Genomic DNA, 11,828 nt, shown 5'->3' with positions numbered 1-11,828 from the left:
AGAGGGGGGGGGGTAAGAGGGTGACAATAGGAGGGGGGGGATAAGACCACGAAGCAGCACAAAGCAACAAGTTTACTGGTTGTTTATCATTACGGTAAGGTTCAAATGTAGTACAGAAAGGGCGGGGCCTGTCCACACACACACTCAAATGTTATCAACACACCTGCTAGCTGTAAAAATGTCCACATGTCAACATGTACACAAAATCGATAGTGTTCACACACGCATACCTATGCCTTTAAACCAACTAGTGTGAAATATTTCAGTCATTCAATCATGCAAACTGTGAGTGCAAAGGTGAGCTAACACCAGTGCTCAGGTGAGTGTTTATGTTTTTCTAAAATGGATGGTGGAATGTGAAAAGAAGGAAGGAGAGTGTCCAGCCATCCCCACACCAAGACCCCCGCCGCAGCAGCAGCGGCAGCCGGAACCCCCAATGCCACACGGGAGCAGGCAGGGAACAACCGCCCCCCGGGCGACCCAGCCCGCCACCCAGGCCAGGGCCAGCAGGAGCGCCGCGGGGCCCCCAGAGCCAGAGAGCAGGGAGGCACGGAGGGAAAGGGAGCACCGCCCCAGCCCAACCAGGAGAGCAGCCCCCACCCCAAACCAAAGGATGGTTAATATAACGTTTTACGGGGTCTTTAAACGTAAATAAAAGGTCGATACTTGACGAAGACATCTCGAGAATCAATCGCGGGACTAAATATCGCGATATATCGCCATATCGATATTTTGGCACACCCCTATATTAAATTATAATTTAAATAGTAAAGAACAAATTATACACAGTTTCTGATTTGTGAAACCTTCCTCTGATTTGTGAAAATGTGAAATAGGTTGATTTTTATCGCATTTTATGCACTGAGTCCACCTTAGACCAGGTCCTGTGCAAGAACTGCTGGTGTGGGTACCGGATCGACTCGGGCTGCAGTATGTTCTCGGGGTCCTTCGGGGGTCCTTCGACGTCACCCTACAGTAACACCAGTTGGACAAACTACTTAGCGAGCGATTTTACGTTTAGCAATTTTACGACTTAGCGACGTCGTCATTTTATAAAGAGCTCTGTTTTTACTTTCACTCACTTCATTACATGAAAAAGAATGGCTTGAGATTGCTTAGTTTTGTTCAGAAATACAAACTTCACGAGTACCCCTAACCAGTATTAGACTATGTTCTATGTTCTTTTATTTTATTTTTGTTTTACTTATTTGCTTTTATTTATTTGTGTCTTATGTTCATTATCTTTTTGTTTTTATTTCCTTTATTCTTTATTTTCTATGTTAATATGTTTTGTTCGGCATTGTTGATTGATCTTCGAGGTAATGTTGATTACATGGTTATTGTTCATATTTAATGTATGTCACCTCAATTGTTAATGTTGTTGTTAAGTAAAAAAAAAATTAATGTATGATACCTCCATTGTCAATAAAGTGTAAAAAAAAACTTTGCAACGTTATTATTAAATTGGTCGTGCAAACTTACAGCCAATCAAATAGTGTGACGTCATCATTGGTCGAAGGACCCCGAGAACATCCGGCAGCCCGAGAACATCCGGTACCCACCGGAGTCCATCATAAAGAAACCCCCTTGCTGCTGCTCCACCACGGCCACAGAGAATGAGTTTACAGCTCCAGAGATATGACATCAGCATAACCCACTCACCTGGAAAAGACATAGCAGTTGCTGATACGTTGTCTCGCAAAGCCATTCCATATATGGACCAAGCATTAAATGAGGGAATGGAAGCCCAGGTGCATGCAGTCATGACCAGCGTTGCAGTCAGTTGTGACGGGGTCACATTATGACTATGGAAAAACATAAAGAAAAAAAACATTAGTTCTACCAGTGTTTATATATAAAGGGACTAGCATGTTTTTTCTTGTGCTGAATATATGTTATCCACTGACATTCTGGATGTGTTCTTTGTATTATTTTCATGAGTTTATTTATTTATGTTATGGACGGTTCACCTGACGCACGAAAGTCACGCCCCAAAGTTATTAAATGGGGTCAGAACGGCGTCCAGATGAGTGACGGGGGAACAGAAACCGGAGGTTTTTTGAAAGACGAAGACGAGTGGAGTGACGTGCGCGATCCGATGAGTGGGTGCATTTCAAACAAACTGATCAAAGAGACCAGCTGGTGAGATCGACATTGTTATTCCTTCTTGGTTACCCAAACACATGTTTTTTTCTAACTGGTATAACAGTTTATGTTTGTGGGGCGTCTTTTGTTTAGATTACTGGACTGAGGCCAATATAGACATATGCGCGATATGCGTTCACATGGACATTTTATTGACTCTAGTATGAGTGTGCGCCTGTGAAAAAAGAGAGAGAGAAAAGAATCTTGGGATTTAAGAAAATTCAATTTATGTTTTGAAAAAAAAACTGTTTTGTATTATTATTTGATTGTGTTTAAACATTATTTGAAGAAGCCAAAATAATTTTTGATAACATACATTATTGAAATTAAGTAGTGTTTGTTAAAAAGTGACAAAAGACTGATGGAAGTCACTTCCAAGGATCCACAGCTCAGCACTCTAAAACATTACAATGTGTTGATGCTCGTTAGATTAGATCAGATTACATAGTTCCACGATCTGCTTGGCGGGACAGACCCATACGCTGGAACCCGGAAAGAAACACAGGAATTTATTTTCCTGGACGAGGATGCAAGGGTGAGTATGTTGGAGATTGTCCATCGGCGAGATGTTACTGGCATAGCGACCGGGAGTAATGGCTTGGAGTTGTGGCGTGGCTTGAGATCTTGCTGTGGCTTAATGATCTTGGTTTGGCTGATGTCGTGGCGTGGCTGGAGGCTAGGATAGCAGGTGAGGATCAGACTGCTCTTTAGGAGGAAAGACCCAGGTGGACACTCGTGGTAATTAGTTCTGTAGATGAGGCAGAGAAGCAAGGTTAACATAGAACTTGAGTACGTGAGCATAGACTCAAAACAAATGACCAGGCTTAGTACCATAAGGCGCTAGGAACTGGCGATGAAAGCTAGAGCTTGATCTCCATAAGAAGGCAGGTAGGTGATGAGGTGAGTGTCCACAGCTGGGTCCAATCAGGAAGGCATAGCAGAGAGGGGACGGGGAGGAGAGACTGCCAGAGGCAACATGACAGTACCCCCCCTCAACGACCGCCGCCTGGCAGTCCAGGGCGACGATCAGGGTGAGCCCGGTAGAAGTCATCGATGAGGATAGGATCCACACTGTAAACCCGGATTTCATATCTAATCAAACATTTAAAGTATAATGTACTTACATGGCTCAAATCGATTAAGTTTTGATTGCATTACTAGCAGATGTAAGTATGTTATACTAATTTGTAGACCTAGTTGAGCCAGTGAATAATTTTAAGTGAAATAGCTTCAAATTTCCAAGTTTTAGTGATGCAATGCATGATGGGAACGTGATCGCTGTCACTTTGCCGCAGAGAAGACGTCACTTTGCCGCCGTGTCCCTGTTTTTTGCCGAGAAGACGTCACTTTCTCGCCGCGCACCGGACTGTCCAGTGTCTACCAAAACTCGCCAGAGACGGTAAGTAACTTTGATTTAGCTAACGTTGCTGCTGAGTCATTCAAGTTAATGTTTCCGTGTTTGTGTGTTGATACAAGGGGATGCTGGTGAGTACTGGGAGGACGTTATCTTATCTAGGTCGGCAGCCATTTTCACCTGCTAGCTAACGTTACAAGTTTTTTTTCACTTGGTGCGCTGTTTGTGAGATGTCCAAGTGAAGCAGTTTGACGTCGATGGACATTAACATTTTCATCCGTTAGTTACTTAGCTAGCCAAGTAAGTCACTTTTATCACCGAAGGGGCTTTTTATGTGTAACTTTAGAGAGAAATACGTACTTTTATTAAGTTCAACGAACATCACCGTGACCGTAACCACCTGTTTGATGGCTTTAGCTAGCCAAATTGCCGTTTTTATTGCTTGACGCGCTCTTTGTGAACTTGGAAAACTGTCGTTTTAATCAGTTCAACTGGACAATTTAAATCTCTGTAGCGTTAGCGGGCGCCGCCTGGCTTTGAACTGCCTAGTCTCGGCAGATTAGAGGCGCCGCAGGCGATAACCACGCATATTCATGGCGGCGGGGATGGGAGCGCAACGTTATTTACTTTTTTTTCTTACTGGAGGCGCTTTTGTGAGCAGTGTAATGCTGTTGTAACCTGTTTAACTAGACATTTTTCTACCTGTAATTTAAGCGTCTTGGTGACACAGCCCGATCCACGCTGAGCGAGGGACACGCACTCAGTGGGAAGAAGAGTGTAAGCGACCACATTGCATTGTTTTTTCCTATTATTAACGTTTAATGTAAATGACTTTCACCATTAATTGTATTATTGTCTTATGCACGACATGTTTTGCATTAGTGATTATTTTACCTCCAAGTGAATTGCAACCGGATTATAACAGAGTATAGCAATAACGTTACACCCCTAACAATTACATTATATCTTTAATGTTAGCTACTTTGAAAATACAGGTATATTGTTGCAGTAGACCACTGTAGCTTATATAAGTTCCCTTGTCTCTTATTTTCTTTGTTTTATTGTGTTGCAGATCATAGGAAGATATTCCTTTAAAACCACCAGTATCCTGATATTGGCAACAAACTGAATACCAACCTCTGAAAAATATGCTTTGGAAGTGTAAGTATTGCCCTCTTAACTGTGAAAAGAGAGCACGGCTATTTAAACATTATAGGCTAAAACATGGAAGTTATGCAAGAACAGAGCCTTTTCCTTGTTTATACCAGGAATGTCCATGTACATTTAAATCACTCAATGCACTAAAAGTACATTTATCTCGCCTTCACACCAAAACTGTTGATCAGCAGCCAGATGCACCAGTTAAATTTTGCTGTCTGTCATGTGGGTTTGACGAGTCTTGTTCTCAGACTGACTACTAAACTCACCTGCATACAGCACACTTAAAAGTAAACCATAAAGACAGGTGCCCATATAAAGACTGTAACTTTGAAACAAGTATATACTCCACTTTCAAAGCACACAGTAAAGTACACCATGACCAGAACTGGAAAAGTTTCAAGTCAGAAATCATTGGTTTGGATAATGTAAGTGATGACAATGATGCTGCACAAGACCAAATGTCACATGCTGATGATATGGACGATTTAGAAGATGTCAGTGTAGAAGCTAGTGAGAATGATCTTCGTGATTTAGAAAAACAGCTTGAGCACAACTTGGCATCTCTTCTGTTAAAGATGCAGACTGTCCTTCACATACCAGAGAGTTCTGTGCAAGAAGTAATACAGCAGCTTTGTCAAATCAATAAGCTGTCACAGCCACTTCTGCATAACAGAGTAAGGGATGTACTAAAGAAATATTATGCTGACATTAATGAAACCGTTGTGAGAGAGGTTATCAATGTCGTGTCAGAAAGTAACATAATGTCATTTTGTGCCAAAGATGGATCCCTAGGAACTGCTAAAAAGAGAGCGGCCTATGTACGTAGAGAGTTTCCACTGGTGAACCCCATTGAATATTGTGTGGAAAAAGGCAAAAAAACACTTGCATATGTCCCTATTGTTCCCATGCTCCAGAAGTTGCTGAACAAAACTGACATATTGGATAAAGCCATGTCAGAAAAAGTCCATGTCCCACAGGAATATAGCTCATATGTAGATGGGCAGTGCTTTAATAAAAACTCTCTTCTTGCAAGGGATGAGTTCACAATTGCTCTTACACTTTACATTGATGACTTCGAAGTAGCCAATCCTCTAGGAACATCAAAGCTGAAACATAAAATGTGTGCCATATACTGGGTCATTGCCAACATACCTGCAAAATACAGGTCAACCCTAAACTCAATCCAACTTGCACTATTGTGCAATACCTCTACAGTCAAAGAGTGTGGTTACGCTAAAGTTCTGCAACCTCTTATTTATGATCTAAAGTTATTGGAGCAAAATGGTGTTTACTTGGAACAACTAGGTGAGAGTGTGAAAGGCACAGTCTTATATGTTGTTGCTGATAATCTTGGTGCCCACTCCCTGGCAGGATTCCTGGAGAGCTTCACTACTGACAAGTTCTGCAGATTCTGTTCGGCAAGCAGTTTTGACAAACAATACCAAGAGGTATGCTCTGATTACTTTAAACTTCTAGACAAAGACTCCCATGATAAGCAGGTGCAGGAGGTGAGAGAGGATCCAGCATTGAGTCGGATTTATGGTGTGAAAAGAGCATGTCCTTTAACTGAGAATCTTGAGCACTTTCATGTAGTCACTGGTTACCCTCCTGACATCTTGCATGATATATTGGAAGGCATTGTTCCAACTGAGTTGTCCCTTTGTCTTAAAGACATGATAGACAAGGGTTATTTCACACTAGAAATGTTAAATCAGGCCATCAGACACTTTAACTACACATTTACTGACAAAACAGACCGACCTCAGATTATTGGAAAGGGATTTTCTGCCAAAAAAAACATTGGTGGAAATGGCCATGAAAATTGGTGTCTCATAAGGCTTCTTCCTTTTCTTATTGGTCACTGTGTCCCTGAGGGTGACAACACTTGGGAAATTATCATGCTTCTCAAAGATGTGGTTGAGCTAGCTGTTGCATCAAGACATACTGAGGAGACACTGCATTTCCTGGACTGTAAAATAGCAGAGCACAGACAGCTGCTGCTGTCAACATTTCCAGATTTTCATTTAAGGCCAAAACATCACTTTTTGGAACATTGCCCTCAGCTTGTAAGGAAATTTGGTCCCCTGTGTGATGTTTGGACAATGCGCTTTGAGGGGAAGCACAAGTTCTTTTAAAAGGCAATTCGCAATGTGCAAAACTTCAAAAATGTTGCCATGACACTTGCTACCAAACACCAGAAAGCAGTCAGTTATCACCTTGATTCTAGCTCTTTTTTCAGACCGTCAGTTGAGATGACAAAGGTTACCCCAGTTTTGCTTGCCTCTTTCCCTTTGAACATTCAGAGAGTACTCGCGCAAAACATTACAAAGCCTGAGTCGGTTCTTAATGCATCATCTGTTTGTGTAGATGGAATCAAATATCATCCGGGCATGAAACTCTGTACTGGCTCATGCTCAGGTCTCCCTGAATTTGCCCAGATTCAAAAAATTGTGGCTGTTAACACAGAAATTATGTTTGTTTGCCACAAAATGACAGCATGGTATTGTGAGCATTTAAGATCTTACCAACTTGTCTTTAATGACGTCCCCTCTTTGGTTGTGGTTCAGATGTCAGACTTGAATGATGTCTTCCCATTATCAGGATATAGGGTACAAGGAGAATTTATGGTAACACTGAGACGATATGTTATTTGCTAAATACCTGTCTTTTATCATGATTTCCCAGATGGCTGAGCAAGAGAATATAACCATGAGGGTTATTGTCTCAGAGGGGGATATAAGAAAGATGACGACAAAACGACCTGACACGCTTGAGGATTTGATTGGCTGGCTCAAAGGCAATCTCAAAGCAAACTATAGTTTCACCTTACAGTACCAAGATCCTGAATTTAACAATGAACTGTGTAACCTCACCAATCTCTCTGAGCTCCCAGAGAAGCCAACAATCAAAATCATCCCTATGATTGAGCTGGTACCAACCTCAGCAGACACTGAATCATATGGTGACACAAGCAGCCAGGCAGACACAGAGATCCTGTCTAACTCCTCTCTGGATAGAAGTTTTCAGTGGCCAGAGGTATTTGACATTCCCAAATTTTCAGTTGATGTTGAGTACAGACTTCGTCAAGGTAACCTGTTGTATCTGAGAGATGGAACATGTCTTAAGGTGACAAAAGAGTTGAAACATGATATACTGGAGAAATTGGCCGAGACCATGTATGCATTTAAAGCATACCAGAAAAGGAAGATTTTGAAGCAGTTGCAAAAGCTTTAGTACAAACCCACCCTTGTCTCAAAGAATCAGGGTCATCCTCCGGCTGGAATGGATGGAAGAACAGTCTCAAGTTCAAGATGGGAAACTACAGAACCAAAATGCGCCAGATTGGACGAGTTGATGTCACTGTCAATGGTGGTAAACGTGGAAGGTACACTGCAAATGCCGACCCTTCTCACAAAGGCATAAAAAAGCCAAGGAAAGGAGAATTAAATTTCCTACCTGAATATCCAGAGGGGAGGGATGACCACAACCTGGAAGAAGCTCGCCAGGTTTTGGTCAATGAAATGATGAAGACGAAGCCAAATGGGTCCCTTGTTAAGAAAAAGATGGACCTGACATTTGCGCTTCGGAGAAAAGAAGTTGTCCAAAACAAGCCTGCCATCAGCCAGATGTTACATAGATGGCCAGCTCTTTTCACCGAAAGCCAGGTATGTATTACTCCAGAGTGTTTAAAAAAGATGCATGTGTCACTGTAATGTTAAATACAATTTGTCCATAGATTCTTGTTTTTAGCTTCATATGCAATACATGTTTCGTTTCAGGTTTTTTACGAGTTCTCCAGAGTGGTGGGGAAAAGTCTCCAAGATAATTTCTTTGATGAACTTCACCATTTCTCTCCAAGGCTGATGGACCTTTTTCGGAAGAAGAAAGGCCTTACCGGCCAGCTTTTGGCCGAGCTTTTACGTCAGACAAAGGTGGGTTTGACTACATTAGTCTACTACATCTTTCCTTTCTCTGTTCATCTCAATTTTTCTCTTCTTTCTTCTCTGCTCTTTATCTTTTTATTGCTGTCTTTTTCATTCTAACCATCTCATTTCCCTTCCTTAATCGTCTCCTTTTCTCTCTTCATTACCTAATATTCTTTTTTGTCCTCCATTTTCCTATCCTGTTGTCTTCTTGTACATAAACATTGTGATGAATTTATTTGATAAATACGTGTGCAGTGTTTCCCACATAATTAGAGTATATTAGTGGTGGTGTTTGGGGATTAAGGCACAACAAAAGGGTTAAATATATCCTATATTTTTATTGAAAAGTACACATTTCCATTGCCAACACTTAGTGTCAGATAACCTAAAGACATTGCTTTTGCTACATAGCTATGCCATTTCTACACTTTCTATGACTGCTCTACATATTTCTTGTTGCAAATTTCACTCACACACACACATACACACGCCGACATGGAGGTGGACACACACAAACATGGAGATGGAGGTGGACACACTCACACCAAAAGACAACAACCTGGAGGTAGTTGCACTCGCACACACACACACACACACACACAAACTTACTGACAGTCTCACACAAACACACACACACATTCACACACACTCAAACTCAGACACACACAGGCTCACACACATGGGCCACCACAAATGCATGAATGAATGGGAAACCCTGATGTGAGTATCCTTAGCAAGATACATTTTAACTGTTGTGTCCACTATTTTGCAGACCACTGAGCCAACAGACATCAGGTGCCTTTGTCTTCGGGGACTCCCTGTCATCTTGGCGGATGATTCTTCTGCCTTCTTCAGAACATGCTCTGTAAGTTAATTTGTTTTTGTAAATGTTGCAGGTGCATGCTCCTTTTGTCTCCTTTTTAACTGTTAATGAACACTGCCATTAATTTTCAAAATTATTTGATCAGCATCAGTGTCTCCATTAAGTCTCTATTTTATGGCCAAGCAAAGATAGTTTACCCACTTTCAGTCCCAGTCCTATTGAAAAAAATGCTCCCAATAACTAGAGTTGTATGAATCCTTTTACAATTTCCCAAAACGTTTTTTAACTTTACTGGCACCAGTTGGAACTTGTGAAAATGTTTTTGGGTCTAAAACTCAAATGGGGAGTTCTGATTGCAATCGATAGGTTCTGGTTGCTCCATTGGGGGGAAAAAATAAATGAATAAATAAATCAGCATGGCTGTGACTCAGAGTGAGTAAACTACATATTTTGGGCAAAGTGTTGCAACCTGTACAGATCTGAATATGGTATTTGATAAAAACTCGATATTGTCCTTTTAATATAAAATACTTTCAGTGTGGTTTATGTTGTACAATGCTGTTCATTATGAACAGTCACATGTTATTTTTTTGCACAAAAACCATTTTCTAACTGGCATGTTTATGTTCTCTCCTTGTCAAAATGTTTCTTTCAATGATAGGATGTTACCGACAAGGACTCGTACAGTGAAACTTCAGTGGGAATTCTCTGCCTTGGTCAAGAAAATACCCAGCTCAACCCATCCAGAGTAGGGATCATCTTGGAAGGGTCTGTGGTAAAGGATGAACTGTTGAACCTACCACAGGCCTTCTGTGTCCTTTTCGGCCTGATCTATGCCCTACACCTGGACTGAAACCAAGTGCATGAAAAACACTTTAAACTTTATTCAGTAAGTAATGCGAAAAACTGGGTAAAAGTGAGCTGGTACCCAAAATTCAAACTTTGAAAAATCAGCTGGAAGCATAAATCGTGTTCAAAATGGCCCTTCTACTGTTCCAGATTTGTTTGCCACAGTTTGTAATGTTGGACTTTTATGAAAACATGTTTATTGTTGTGTAAGGTTTAGGGTACATGTGTTCTGTGGTTTTTGCACTGATTTTTGCACAGGTTTCCATGACACAGGCTTTAAAAATATTTCATTTCAAATGAGTTTGGTATTTTAGTTACAATACCAACTAAAAGCTAAAACATTTCCCTAATAGGAGTGTAAGTTACAATACCGTTTTAATGTGATTTGTTGTAATAAGGATGTACACATTATTAACACAATAAGTGTTTTTGATGGTGCTTTGTTTTATGCAATGTTCAGGGCATGAATGACACACATTTTAACCCTGTAACGTAATGCTGTTTTTAGATAAAACAGTAAAAAAAAACTTTTGTGTTGCATATTTTTCTTAATTGAAACGTTCTAGTTTAGCAAATGCAATGAATACAAAGGTTTAGTTACTTCAACTTAAAATAGTAAGTGGAGTTCATGTGACAAGTTAATTGATATTACTAGAGATTGTAAGTGAAATCAACTTGGCATTTAGTATTTTGAACTTAAAATGATAATTCCACCCTATAACCCATTACTTAAAAATTTTAAGGCAACCGGTTTCCTCAAATTTTTTAAGTAAATTCAACTTATCCGGGCTTACAGTGCAGGATGAGGGAACGGGAGATCCAAGACCGTTCCTTGGGACCGTAACCCTCCCAGTCCACCAAGAACTGGAGACCCCGGCGCCAAACATCCAACACCCGGCTGACAGTGAAGGCCGGGGCGCCGTCGATGATACGGGCGAGGGGAGGGGAAGCGGATCTGGGAAACATGGAATGACGGGTGTATCTTGAGGGTAGCTGGTAGCCATAAGCGGACACAGGAGGGGTTGATGATCCTCTCAATGACGTATGGTCCGATGAATCGAGGAACCAGTTTACGGGAGGTAGCCTGGATAGGGATGTTCTGTGACGAGAGCCAAACCCTCTGACCAGGTTGTTAAGCGGGCCCCACCACCCTGTTACAATTTGCAATGCAGCATTTGCTCTCATTGGTGCGCAGGAGAGCAGCCCTGTGTTGGACCTAGGGCACTGCCAAATCGAATTCCTGGGGCGGAAACAGAGGTGGTGAGTACCCGAGGGAGGCCTCGAACGGAGACATCCCTGTGGCGGAAGATGGATGAGTGTTGTGAGCGTAGTCAATGCAAACAAGATGATTGGACCAGTCATTAACATTTTTAGTATTAAGGCATCGGAGTGGTGCCTCCAACTTGTGATTTGCCCGCTCCACCGGGCCTTTGGACTGGGGATGGTATACAGAGGTGAGGCTGACAGTGGCTCCCAAAGCAGAGCAAAAAGCCTTCCAAACCTGGGATATCAACTGAGGACCACGGTCAGATACAATATCCTAAGACAGCGGGAGCGTTAGTAAGGCCAA

The 11,828-nt window shown here is 41.6% G+C and overlaps 1 protein-coding gene and 1 long non-coding RNA gene across 2 annotated transcripts; both read left to right on the top strand.

Annotated features, from left to right (window-relative positions):
- The first annotated feature begins 3,220 nt into the window (after nt 1–3,220).
- On the top strand, nt 3,221–9,616 carry LOC110016269. The gene is made up of 3 exons (XR_002874500.1): nt 3,221–3,544; nt 4,214–4,276; nt 9,359–9,616. It is a non-coding gene; the product is annotated as an uncharacterized LOC110016269 (long non-coding RNA).
- On the top strand, nt 5,397–8,319 carry LOC111948496. The gene is made up of 2 exons (XM_023961901.1): nt 5,397–6,108; nt 7,346–8,319. The coding sequence occupies exons 1-2, from the start codon at nt 5,422–5,424 to the stop codon at nt 7,892–7,894; spliced, it is 1,236 nt and encodes a 411-aa protein (XP_023817669.1). The 5' UTR covers nt 5,397–5,421; the 3' UTR covers nt 7,895–8,319.
- Nucleotides 9,617–11,828: the final 2,212 nt, after the last annotated feature.

The sequence above is a fragment of the Oryzias latipes genome, chromosome 13, assembly GCF_002234675.1.
Source record: "Oryzias latipes chromosome 13, ASM223467v1".
NCBI classification, from domain to species: domain Eukaryota; kingdom Metazoa; phylum Chordata; class Actinopteri; order Beloniformes; family Adrianichthyidae; genus Oryzias; species Oryzias latipes.
Note: the sequence above shows the minus strand (reverse complement) of the source record. Positions and strands in the feature narration are given on the sequence as shown.

Coding starts and splice junctions, on each gene's coding strand:
- LOC111948496 (XM_023961901.1), top strand. CDS start 5,422: ATGTCATTTTGTGCCAAAGATGGATCCCTAGGAACTGCTAAAAAGAGA. Junction 6,109..7,345: donor TTGACAAACAATACCAAGAG/GTATGCTCTGAT, acceptor ATGATTTCCCAG/ATGGCTGAGCAAGAGAATAT.